General features: G+C 57.2%; 1 protein-coding gene across 2 annotated transcripts; it reads left to right on the top strand.

Annotated features, from left to right (window-relative positions):
- Positions 1-11,221, top strand: RASL10B (RAS like family 10 member B). Of its 2 annotated transcripts, none has more exons than XM_047758183.1 (4): positions 1-227; positions 3,306-3,663; positions 8,121-8,245; positions 8,755-11,221. In XM_047758183.1, exons 2-4 carry the CDS (start codon positions 3,448-3,450, stop codon positions 9,023-9,025), a joined length of 612 nt encoding a protein of 203 aa, XP_047614139.1. In that variant the 5' UTR covers positions 1-227; positions 3,306-3,447; the 3' UTR covers positions 9,026-11,221. The 2 variants fall into 2 exon arrangements, with proteins under 2 accessions (XP_047614139.1, XP_047614138.1); XM_047758182.1 differs by having other exon boundaries at positions 3,301-3,663.

Genomic DNA, 11,221 nt, shown 5'->3' with positions numbered 1-11,221 from the left:
GGAGGGAGAGCCGGGCTGGAGGTTTCCTACCCCCTCGGCGGCCAGCACCTGCCCCCCCCCCCGCGCCCGCCCTGAGCCCGCCCCGAGCCCGCCCCGACTGAGCGGCCGGGGGCGCCCCCACCTCTCTCCCCCCGGGCCGGGGAGCCGGGGGGCAGCGCCGGAGCCCGGGGGGAGCGCGGCCCCGCCGGCCGGCCGGCCCGGGCAGGGAGCAGCTAGGACGGCCCCGGGTAAGCGCCGGGAGGCGGGGGAGCGGGAGGGCCGGGGCCTGGGGGGGGGGGGTCGGTGGGAGGGCGATGGGGGAGACGGCCGCGGCGCCGGGGGACCCCGGGCGAGGAGCAAGGAAGGGGCCGGCGGGCTGGCGGGGAAGCGGCGCGGGGCAGCCACGTGAGAGCTGGAGCTGAGGGTGGGGGGGTGCCTGCAAGGTCCTGGAGGCGGAGAGCAGGCTGGGCTCTTGTATCCCCCCCACCCCAACTCCTACCAATCAGGTCATAGGGAGCTCAGTATCCTCCCGACGCCCCCACCCACCCTCTCCCACATGAATGTGCTGGGGACAGACAGCGACCAGACGTGTGACTCGGCCCACGGGACCCGCAAAGCCCCCGCCCTCAGTCTGGGGCTGGAGACTCAGGTGTCCAGGCCCAGGGGAGGGGACCAAGAAGCAGGCTTTGGTCCCAGTGTATGTCCCCAGGCGGGCGCTGTCTGCAGACTCACTGCAGAGCACAGGCCTTGGGGAGGGAGGCTCGGGGGCCTGGGCCCTGCTTCTCCGGACAGCCCTCTTCCACCACTCCCCAGATGAGAATGTTGGATTAATAAACACTTTGACCCAGGACCCCTGCCTGGGAAGCAGGAGGGGGCACCAGTCACCTCTGAGTCAGAGACAGGGCCACACTTGGGCCTGGTGAGTTCTCAGGAGGCTGGCCCCAGCCGAGGGGCCTCTCTTGCACTCCCTTTCTCCAGCACTGTGCCCTGATTTTATTTCCCAGCTATTCCCCCCGAAAGCGTAGATTTCTGGGCAGGGACTGTGGTGCCCAGGAGAAAGTGCAGGTAGGGTACCTCCTAGTTACCTCTAAGTTGCCACACCCAGGGAGAGGCAGGGACTCTTCTTACATTCATTGCCCTGCCTTCCTCTCCTAAGATGCCCCCCGCCCCACCTGCTTGTGCTGGTTATGTAATTAACCCAGTCGAGGCTCTCTGCCAAGCTAACAGTGTCCAGGGATGCTGAGGGGCCTAGGGCCCTGGAGGGATTTGTGGGGAGAAGGGACTGGTACTTCCCCTAGTTGGGAGCTTTTATAAGTAGCTAAGTACTTGGAGGGGAAAAGACCCTGTATGGGGCAGGAAGGAGATCGGGGTCCTAGTCTTAGTTGACAGCTCAACAGGCTATGTGGTCTTCATGTCCCTAAACCTTTGTAGGTTTTTGGTTTTGCTTTTACCGTCTATAAAATGAGAATTGCACACACACACGCACACACACACACACACACACACACACGCATGCACTGCATGTGCATGAGCATCAGTGCACAGTGACCCATCGGGGTTGCTAGGAGGTCCCATTGAGATCGTGGAAAGCCTTAGATGAATGAAGGACCCCTATACATAGTAATGGCCTCTGTTTATTGAGCACCTGCTCTGTGCAGCACAGGGCTTTACCTGTGTGACCTCACAACACCCTGTGAGGTTTCTTATCCAAGATCACACTTTAGGTGAGCAGCAGAGCTGGTAGATCTCACCCCAAATCCTGCCCTCAGTATACTATGCTATATGTGCACCTGCCCAGTGGATTGGGTCCCCTCAGCCAGGACAGACTCAGGGACATTGCACTGTGAGCTCTGTGGATGCAGAAAGAACATGCATCCACAGAGAGAACATGTATACATGCTGGAGATCATGGCCTCATCGGAACTCAGCAAACCCACGTCCCCTGGACCCATTTAGTAGGCACTAGTGTCACCCTCCTGGGATTAGTCCCCAGACAGTGGGTCTCAGGCATGTATCAGCCTCCCTGGTCACCATCTCCAACAGAAGGAGAAGGCAGCTGGCTAAGAGGTTTACTTGGGTGATCTCAGAAGTAGGGGCTGTTGACCCTACTTTATCCGTGTGCAGAACGTGGCTCAGGTTGGGCAGGTGATTTGCCCTCTGACCCACAGCTGGGACACATCTAGCTGGGACATATGGACGAAAGTCACTGGAACTGAGCAAGCAAGGAGCTAATGAATCCATATCAAGGTCCAACCCCAGAGCAGCCCTTTCCAGGGCATCTGCTGTGTGCCAGGCCCTCTGAGCTCAGGGGGTTGCCAGAGAACCAGACCCAGCCCTTGGCCTGTGGCCTTTGCCAGCTAGAAGCACTAAACTTGGAAGCCGGAAGTACTGTGACACTGTAGAAAGGGAGAGCTGCCGGTCCCAGCTGTGCAAGTGGCTTATGTCTTTCTCCCTCCGAGCCTTCTCTCCAAGGTGGGAACACCTGTCACCTGTAGTGACGAAGGATAACCACATGGACATGCCGAGTGTGCAACAGGTGTCACACTCCAGAACCAAAGCCACCATCTAGTCCAAGGGTTCTCAGCTGAGGGCGCTTGGAAGTGCAGGGAGAGCGCAGGTGGTCTCATCGTGGTCCCTAGAGGCTGCTGCTGGCAAGTACATCCTGGCAGCCAGGAGTGTCAATGTCCTGCTCAGTAAAGAATTCTGTCTCCGCAAATTGCCAGGAGCACCTCCACTGAGACACACTGGCCTCGTCTCAGGACAGAAGACGGAGAGTGTGAGGAGTTGCTGCCTTGCCCCCAGGCTCCCTGGGAAAGCTGGGGCTTGAAGCCAGTTCTAGAGCTCTTTCCACTCTGCTCTGCAGCCTGCCTGGGTGTGGGAGTCAGACCTGGCCAAAAATCAGGACATAGTACTAGTCAAGAAAGATTGATTTCCAGCAGTTCCTGTCTGACTAGTAACTCTGAGGATGCAGGTTTGATCCCTGGCCTCACTCAGTGGGTTAAGAATCCATCATTGCCGTGAGCTGTGGTGTAGGTCGCAGACTTAGCTTGGATCCTAAGTTGCTGTGGCTGTTGGCTTCAGCTCTGATTCGACCCCTAGCCTGGGAACTTCCATCTGCAGAGGGTGTGGCCCTAAAAAGACAAAAAAAGATTGATTTCCATCGGCAGGGCCGATGGCAGGAAGGATGGGGAGGTTATGGAAGGACCGCATGGCGTTCTGAGAAAGGGAAGACACCCCAAGTGGCAGTAACAGCTTCGGCAAGGTCCCCAAGGTGGATGTCCAAGGAGAAGCCAGCCCACCAAGCCCACCTCTTGTCCCCAGTCCAGGTGGAGGCCACAGAGGGCCCAGGGCGAGCAAGGGCAGCGATGGTTGGTCCTGACGGTGGCTGAGCCCCCAGCCCCTGGAATATGCAGCCCGGGGGAGCCCCAGGCAGCGGCGAGGACGCGGTGGCGGAGCGGGGCGGGAGGCATGGTCTCCACCTACCGGGTGGCCGTGCTGGGGGCTCGAGGCGTGGGCAAGAGTGCCATCGTGCGCCAGTTCCTGTACAACGAGTTCAGCGAGGTCTGCGTGCCCACCACCGCCCGCCGCCTCTACCTGCCTGCTGTCGTCATGAACGGCCACGTGCACGACCTCCAGATCCTCGACTTCCCGCCCATCAGCGCCTTCCCTGTCAACACGCTGCAGGTAGGAGGGCCCGCGGGGGGGCGGTGGCGGGGGGGGGGGAGCAGGAGGGGGGGATGGGGAGACCCTGGACGCCACCCCTCTCCAGGCCCTGGCCCTGTTGTTGCCTCTGAGAGCTCCGGGCTGCACTGGCCACCCTGCTTACAGCGGTGCCAGGAATCCCTTCATTTGTGCACTGGTTTATTCAACAAATACTTGACCCTCTAATGTGTGCCAGGCTCTGTGGTGGGCACCAGGGAAGAATGGTGCACAAAACAGATGTGCAGTTTGCCTTCAAGGAACTTATAGTCTGGTGAGAAGACAAAAAGGCAGTTACATAGTTTGATGAGTGCTATGACTGGAGGGGGTGCAGAGAGCTAAGAAAGCCCTTAAAATGTGTTGGGGGGCAGGGTGACAGGAGGTGATGTCTCAACTAAGTAGGATTTGGGCAGGTAAGGGGCAGTGGGGAGAAAGGCATGGAGCACTAGATGCCTGTTAATATTCTGGGCTCTGGGGAGTTCCCATTGTGGCTCAGTGGAAACGAACTCAACTAGTATCCTTGAGGATACGGGTTCAATCCCTGGCTTCAATCGGTGGGTTAAGGATCCAGTGTTGCCCTGAGCTGCAGTGTAGGTCGCAGACATGGCTTGGATGTGGCATTGCTGTGGCAGTGGTGTAGGCCAGCAGTTGCAGCTCTGATTCAACTCCTAGGCTGGGAACCTCCATATGCCAAGGGTGCAGCCCTAAAAAAAGGGGGGGGGGACCCACAAACACAACTGTTCTGCACCTTGTTTTTGTGGCTCAACATTACAACCTGGAGATCTTTCTATGTCAGTATCTAGAGGTCTTCTCCATTCCTTTTTCATGGCTACACTGTACTCCACTGGGGAGATGTACTATCAAGTCCCCTCTTGTTGGAGAAGTGGGTTGTTTCCAAACTTTTGCTGTTTTCAACAGTGCTGCAATGAATAGCCTTGTAATAACAACTTTGTTCATGAGGAAGTATATCTGTGGGATTGATTTCTGAAAATGGCATTGCAAGGTCAAAGGATAAATGCAGGGGTTCCCTTGTGGCTCAGCAGGTTAAGGATCTGGTGTTGTCACTGCTGTGGCTCAGGTTTGATCCCTGGCCTGGGAACTTCTGAATGCTTTGGGTGTGGGAAAAAAACAAACAAAAAAACAGGCGTTCCTATTGTGGCTCAGTGGTTATGAACCCAACTAGTATGCATGAGGATGCAGGTTAGATCCCTGGCCTCCCTCAGTGGATTAAGGATCCGGCGTTGCCATGAGCTGTGGCATAGGTTAAAGATATGGCTCAGATCCTGCGTTGCTGTGGCTGTGGTGTAGGCTGACAGCTGTAGCTCCAATTCAACCCCTAGCCTGGGAGCTTCCCTGTGCCATGGCTGTGGCCCTAAAAAGAAAAAAAAAAGAGAGAGAGAAAAAGAAAAAGAAATGGATAAATGCAACTGGAGTTTGCAGGGTGCCAGATTCCCTTCTATAAAAGCGCACATTTTATGCTCCTTTGAGGGATATTTACATGAGCACACGTTCCCCTTAAGCCATCAGAGGGTATGTCAAACTTTCGGATCTCTGACAATCCAGTAAATGAGATATGATGGTCTCAGTGTAGTTTTTATTTGCTTCTCTGATGATGAGTGAGGGTGAGCTTCTTTTCGTCCGTTGAGGGGCCTTTGCCTTTCCCTTTCTGAAAACAATTAATCCCTTCGTCCATCTTTCTGTTGGATCATTGGACTCTATCTTCCTGACTGACCCTGAGTCTTGGACTCTCCAGGATGTCCAAGACTTCACTCCTGGAGCACAAGAAAGGGACTGTGAGCAAAGAAATGCTGATTCAGGATCCTGCATGCCCCCCCAAATCAAGTAAAAAATCCTGGAATCCCGATGGCCAGTCTGGAAATAAGAATATATCCTTCCCAATGCCAGATGAGATCCAGCCCAGGAGAGTGGCGTTTCCGGGGCCTGAGTCTCAGCTGTTTCTGCAGCCCCGCTCCTCCTCTCAGAGAAGGAAGCTGAGGTTAGAGGGCGTGTGTAGCCCAACAGAGGAATGAGCCGTGAATGCATGGTTGGCATGCAGGTGGCTGAGCCTCCCTCAGCTCCCCTGTCCTTGAAACTGGACTCCGTTTTCATTGCTCCTTCTCTGTCCCGACACAGGCCCAAGATGGCCTTTTACCATCTGGAATGCTGCATGGAGTAGCTGGAAAGAAAGCTGAGTTTTCTGGCTCCCTCCCTTCAATCAGGGGTGAAGGGACAACTCAGCCAATGGGGAGCCTTCCTCCTCTCCCTTTTAGGAGCCCCCAGAGAGGAGTGGGTGGGAGGCAGCCTGGAGGCCCCCCTCAAGGAGGCAGCACACTGGGGGAGAGATGGGGCTGTCACCCTCAAAGGCTGGCAGCTGTTCCCTCCCCCCAGTAGAGAGCTGGAAGAAGGTGGGAGCCTCTCTGCCTGTTTCCCCATCCCTCCCACTTCCAGCGAAGCTGATCTCCACTCCTTGCACAGCATGGGGGAGGAATGGGGTACGCACCGGGGTCCCAAGCTCCCAGAGGTCCCTGTATCCAGCAGATACAGTCTTTCCTGGCCTGGGAAGCCAGTTCATGATTTCCTACGGTGGTTTTAGATTTGTCCTCAGCGTCTTGCCCCTGCACCAAAGTTAAAACTCAGCACAAAGAAAAGATGCCACATCATCTCCCTGGAGAATTGCACTGCAGCAGCTTCTAAGCCTCTGAGTTGGGAAGTGCTTTTCTGGAGTCAGACTTAACTCTCCACCCCTGCCACCAAAGTCTTTCCCCGGTTTAAGCCGTCCCTGCAGTGTAGAACCAGCCGTGGTCCTCCATGCCTGGCCCTTACCCCATTTCAGCTCATAAGCTGGCACAGGAGATGCTCCTCCCTCTAGTTTTTTGCCAGGACTCTAGTTCCTAGAGAAAACCCTAATACCCCCTGTTCTGGGAGGCCTCTGCCTCACCCCACCTTAGGGAGCCCCTTCTTTCCACACCCTGGCTGCCTTCTACTGCCCTTGCCGTTCCCATCTGCTGGCAAGCTAATTAGCTAATTAATCTCTTAAGGAATCGTCTCTTTAGTGCACTCAGCCTTGCCCGGGGCCTATTCGATTTGAGCTGCAGCCCCTCCCTGAGAATTTGCCACAAGCACTCAGGAAGTCCCATCTCCCTAGAGCCGCCCGGGAGCCCTGCTCCACAGCAACCACCCGTAGGCATCCACTCGCACCCTTTTTCTCCTTGGGCCTTCTCAACCCTGAGGGCAGAGTGAAGCCAACAGAAAGGGCACATGGGGGTAGCAGTCTGAGGGCAGCATTGCAGGCAGGAATTGGGTTTGATCCCAGCACGGACCAGGGAGGGGTTCAGGATCCCCGAGAGCGCACTGGTCTAGGTAGTGTAATTAAAGAACCTGCCTAGAGCCAACACAGTGTGAGCCACCGAGGGAGAAGAGGCTGTATATAAAAGTGAGGAAGGCCAGGCGTTCCCTTTGTGGTTCAGTGGGTAACGAACCTGACTAGGACCCATGAGGAAGCGAGTTTGCTCCCTGGCCTCGCTCAGTGGATTCAGGATCCAGCGTTGCTGTGACCTGTGGTGTAGGTCGTAGATGTGGCTCAGATCTGGTTGCTGTCGCGTAGCTCCGATCCCGCCCCTGGCCTGGGAACTTCCAAAGCAAACAAAAAAAAGAGGCAGGCCTGGCTCTGGTCCTCAGGAGCTCACAGCAGAAGTGGGGACCTGGGGATGGAAGCAGCTCTGAGCAAGGTATAATTTAACTGTTCTTAGAACATAGGAGATGAAGGGAATGGTCCTCTGCTTGCAGGAAGGCTTCCTGGAGGAGGAGGGATCTGGGAAGGTAGGATTTCAACAGGTCCAACAACTAGCTCACATCTGGGCTCTTAGAGGCACTGAATAAATGTACTGAAGGGGAGTTCCCGTCATGGCTCAGGAATTAACGAACCCGACTAGTATCCATGAGGATGAGGGCTCAGTCCCTGGCCTCGCTTAAGGCTCCCTAAGGATCCAGCATTGCCGTGAGCTGTGGTGTAGGTTGCAAATGCAGCTCGGATCCCACGTGGCTGTGGCTGTAGTGTACGCCTACAACTGCAGCTCCAATTCGACCCCTAGCTTGGGAACCTCCGTATGCTGCAGGTGCGGCCCTTAAATAAGATAAAGGTACTGAAGGCCTGGAGGGACAGATGGGGGACAGAATAGGAAACAAGGCCGATCTCAGCTCCGGGTGTGCACAGGACAGACAGTGTCCTTGGAGGTCAGGCAGCGTGACCTGCCCTCTCCTGGCTTGCAGACGGGGAAGCCACAGCCCTGAGCTCCTCCCTTCTACCCTGGGCCTGGCCTCCTGGAGATGGGTGAATGCGGGAGGCTTGGGGTTCAATGGCAAGTGAGAGGGCTGTGTATGGCTGGAGGCAAGGGGAGCCCTCATGGCTGCTCTGACCTTGGGACTGGCTGGGGGTGTTGTAGGAATGGGCAGATGCCTGCTGCAGGGGACTCCGGAGCGTCCACGCCTACATCCTGGTCTACGACATCTGCTGCTTTGACAGCTTTGAGTACGTCAAGACCATCCGCCAGCAGATCCTAGAGACGAGGTGAGGGGCCAGGATACACTCCACTGCCACCTCAGTGGATGCCCCAGTGCTGGCCACTTCCCATGAAAAGGGCACAGTGGGGGGAAATAGATGAAGTGCCTTCTGGTCCCTACACACACGCTCAGAAAGAGGATATTTTGCTGTCCCTATTTCTGTTAACCTATTTTGGGACCCTTACCAGAGGGTGGCTAGTTTAGTGCAGTGGTTAAGAGCAGAAGGTCTGGAACAAGAACTAGTCTCTTGGAAACTGCCAGGGCCCCTCAGCTGCATGACTTTAAGCTAGTTAACAGGTAAGCTCAGGTCCCTCATCTGTAAAATGGGAAGCACAGTAGTACCCATCATTTGGATCCTTGTGCCAGTTAGAGGCTATAAGGACCTCGAGGGCCTAGCGCTGCGCTTGGAACAGACAAACGGTGGTAGTAGTAGGGACCAGGTACAGCCCACCCTTCTTGAGGCCCAGGGGTTCACTGTGGCCGGTGGAGTTCTGAGATTCCCACCTCGCCCCGCAGGGTGATCGGCACCTCGGAAACGCCCATCATCATCGTGGGCAACAAGCGGGACCTGCAGCGTGGACGCGTGATCCCGCGCTGGAACGTGTCACACCTGGTGCGCAAAACCTGGAAGTGTGGCTACGTGGAGTGCTCAGCCAAGTACAACTGGCACATCCTGCTGCTCTTCAGCGAGCTGCTCAAGAGCGTCGGCTGCGCCCGCTGCAAACACGTGCACGCCGCCCTGCGCTTCCAGGGCGCGCTGCGCCGGAACCGCTGCGCCATCATGTGATGCCGCGCCCGCGGGCCGCACCCGACAGGCCCGGGCCGGGAGGGGGCAGGAAGAGAACTCCGACCGTCGGGCCTGAATCGCCCCCGCCGCCACGCACCTGCCCCGGAGAGGCCGAGGGCGAGAGGGAGCTTCCCCTTAACTGCCCCGTCCTCCCCGCTCTCCCACGCCTGTCTTCCTGGGACGGCCGCCGGTCGTGCTGTAGTTAGTGCAGTACCCGGCCCGGCCCCAAGGGGCGCCGCCGCCTTTGGCGATTTAGGGGTGAGCACGTGACATGCAGCGTGGGGGTGGGGAGGTGCTGCCTTGGCCGGGGGGAGAGTGGGGTCCCCATCGGTCTTCTCCGGAGAGTGTGTCCGTCATTGCCCCGCGTCTTCCTTCCCGGGTCTGTTCGTCCAAGCGTCTGTTGGTCCTCAGCTGTCCTACCCACCCTCCAGTGCCCCTCTCCACCTCCAGCTTCGTTCACAGGGCTCTCATTCCATCCTTCCCCTTGTCACAGATCCTGGCAGCTTCTTTGTGAGGCCAGCCTTCTGACCGTCGGCACCACCGGCACAGGGCAGAGAGATGCGGGTGGCCCAAGGACCACAGCTGGGGTCCGACGGTTGAGGTCCTAGATCAGTCAGGGGGAGAAGGCTGAGCTCTCTCCCTTCCAGGGAGACCTCCCCACCCAGCAGCCCCCAGAGACACAACAACCTACCTTCCAGCCTTAACTCGATGGTCCGTCCCTGCCGGGTGCCCCTCACCCCCTTCCTGACCCTAAAGCCAGATCACCCCCTGGGTTAGTTTTTGTTTTTTTTTTTCCTTGACAGAGTATGGAGAAAGAGTGACCCAAAGGATAGATTTATTTCCGTGAAGCCAGGTTCCAGCCCGCTGTCCCCTTCTGGGCTGAGTGGGCTGCCAAATTGGCTGAATGTTGGGTTGGGGCGTGGGGGCTGGTGATGGGCGGGGCGCCGAAGGGGGCAGGCAGGTTGTGCTAGTGCAGACTCTCTCTTCATCTGACCCCAACTGGACTGCCCCGGACCCCAGCCTGCCTTGAATCTCAGATTACCTTGGTTAATCTGGGGAGGGGCAGAGCCAGGAAAAGCGTTACAGGGACCCCTGTGCTTGGGGGAGATATCCCAGCATCCCCGCCCCTAGACGGAAGCCCTGCAGGATCTGATGCCCTCTTGTCCCAACATCGGTTTACCCGATGCCCTGACTCACTCCGCCCCATTTTCTCCGGCTGCCTGGCCAGTTTCTACCTCTTGTCACCGGAGCTGATCACTGTCAGTTTTGTACCGATTTAGAAATAACAAAAATCATGAAGCTACTAGGTGCGGCCTGAAGGATTACTGGGGGACATGGAGGGCGGGAGAAATGGGTGCGAACCCCCTGCCTCCTGGCCAAGTTCTCCTTGAGACCGAGTCCTCAGCCCTGCTCTGGTGGGAGGATAGTGAGGCCCCTTGTTAGAAGAGGGACAGAGAGAACAATCTAGCCTCAACGGAGCCAAGCTGTGGTGCATTGACCAGGAAACCAGGTAGCCCAGAGTGGTGATGGGGAGGGGTCCCGGGTGGCCACCATCATCTGGATCCAGTGTAGGAGGAAGTTTCTTTTCTCCCTTCTGCTCCCCCAGGTGATCCCACCACCACCACTCACTGGGGGTAACACAGCAGTGACTGCCCTGACCTTGGGCAGTCCAGTGTTTTGGGGTTCTGGTCCCTGCTGTGCTGCATGACTTTGGGCAAGTGACCTACCCTCTCTGAGCCTCCCTCTGAAGTAGAGGAGGTGGCTCCCTTCCCCCACACATTGGAGTGGCTGGGAGGGTAAGGAAGAGGGCCTGCCCCCCTTTTATCCCTTGCACCCTTGCCTCCCTGATTCACCAGGGGGACAGGGTGAGGGATGGCAGCACCTCACCTGCCCCATCACTGTCACCCCCAGCTCTGAGGCACCTGAGGTGAGGGTGAGGGACCCAGGCCTCGGGCTGCCCCGTGTGGGAGCCATTGGAATGTATTGCCTGGCCAGCCCCCCTCGCCCGCCCCAACCCCCGCTTTACCCCAGATCTTTGATTTTGATTCCTTCTGCCCCCATTCTGAGTCTCTGTCCTTCTTCCGCCCTCCCTCCCCAGGGTTTCCCACCACAGGGTCTGGAAGCGTGTGTGACACCCATTGCGCTGTGATCGGAAGTCAGATTAAAAATCAGGGAGTGTTTTCCCTCGTTTCTGTA

The sequence above is a fragment of the Phacochoerus africanus genome, chromosome 14 (assembly GCF_016906955.1).
Source record: "Phacochoerus africanus isolate WHEZ1 chromosome 14, ROS_Pafr_v1, whole genome shotgun sequence".
Lineage (NCBI taxonomy): Eukaryota > Metazoa > Chordata > Mammalia > Artiodactyla > Suidae > Phacochoerus > Phacochoerus africanus.
Note: the sequence above shows the minus strand (reverse complement) of the source record. Positions and strands in the feature narration are given on the sequence as shown.

What these genes read in the sequence shown, in the direction of transcription:
- RASL10B (XM_047758183.1), top strand. Translation starts at nt 3,448, where the DNA reads ATGGTCTCCACCTACCGGGTGGCCGTGCTGGGGGCTCGAGGCGTGGGC. An exon ending in TCCCTGTCAACACGCTGCAG is followed by an intron (nt 3,664 to 8,120) that starts GTAGGAGGGCCC and finishes GGGGTGTTGTAG; the next exon opens with GAATGGGCAGATGCCTGCTG. An exon ending in CAGCAGATCCTAGAGACGAG is followed by an intron (nt 8,246 to 8,754) that starts GTGAGGGGCCAG and finishes CTCGCCCCGCAG; the next exon opens with GGTGATCGGCACCTCGGAAA.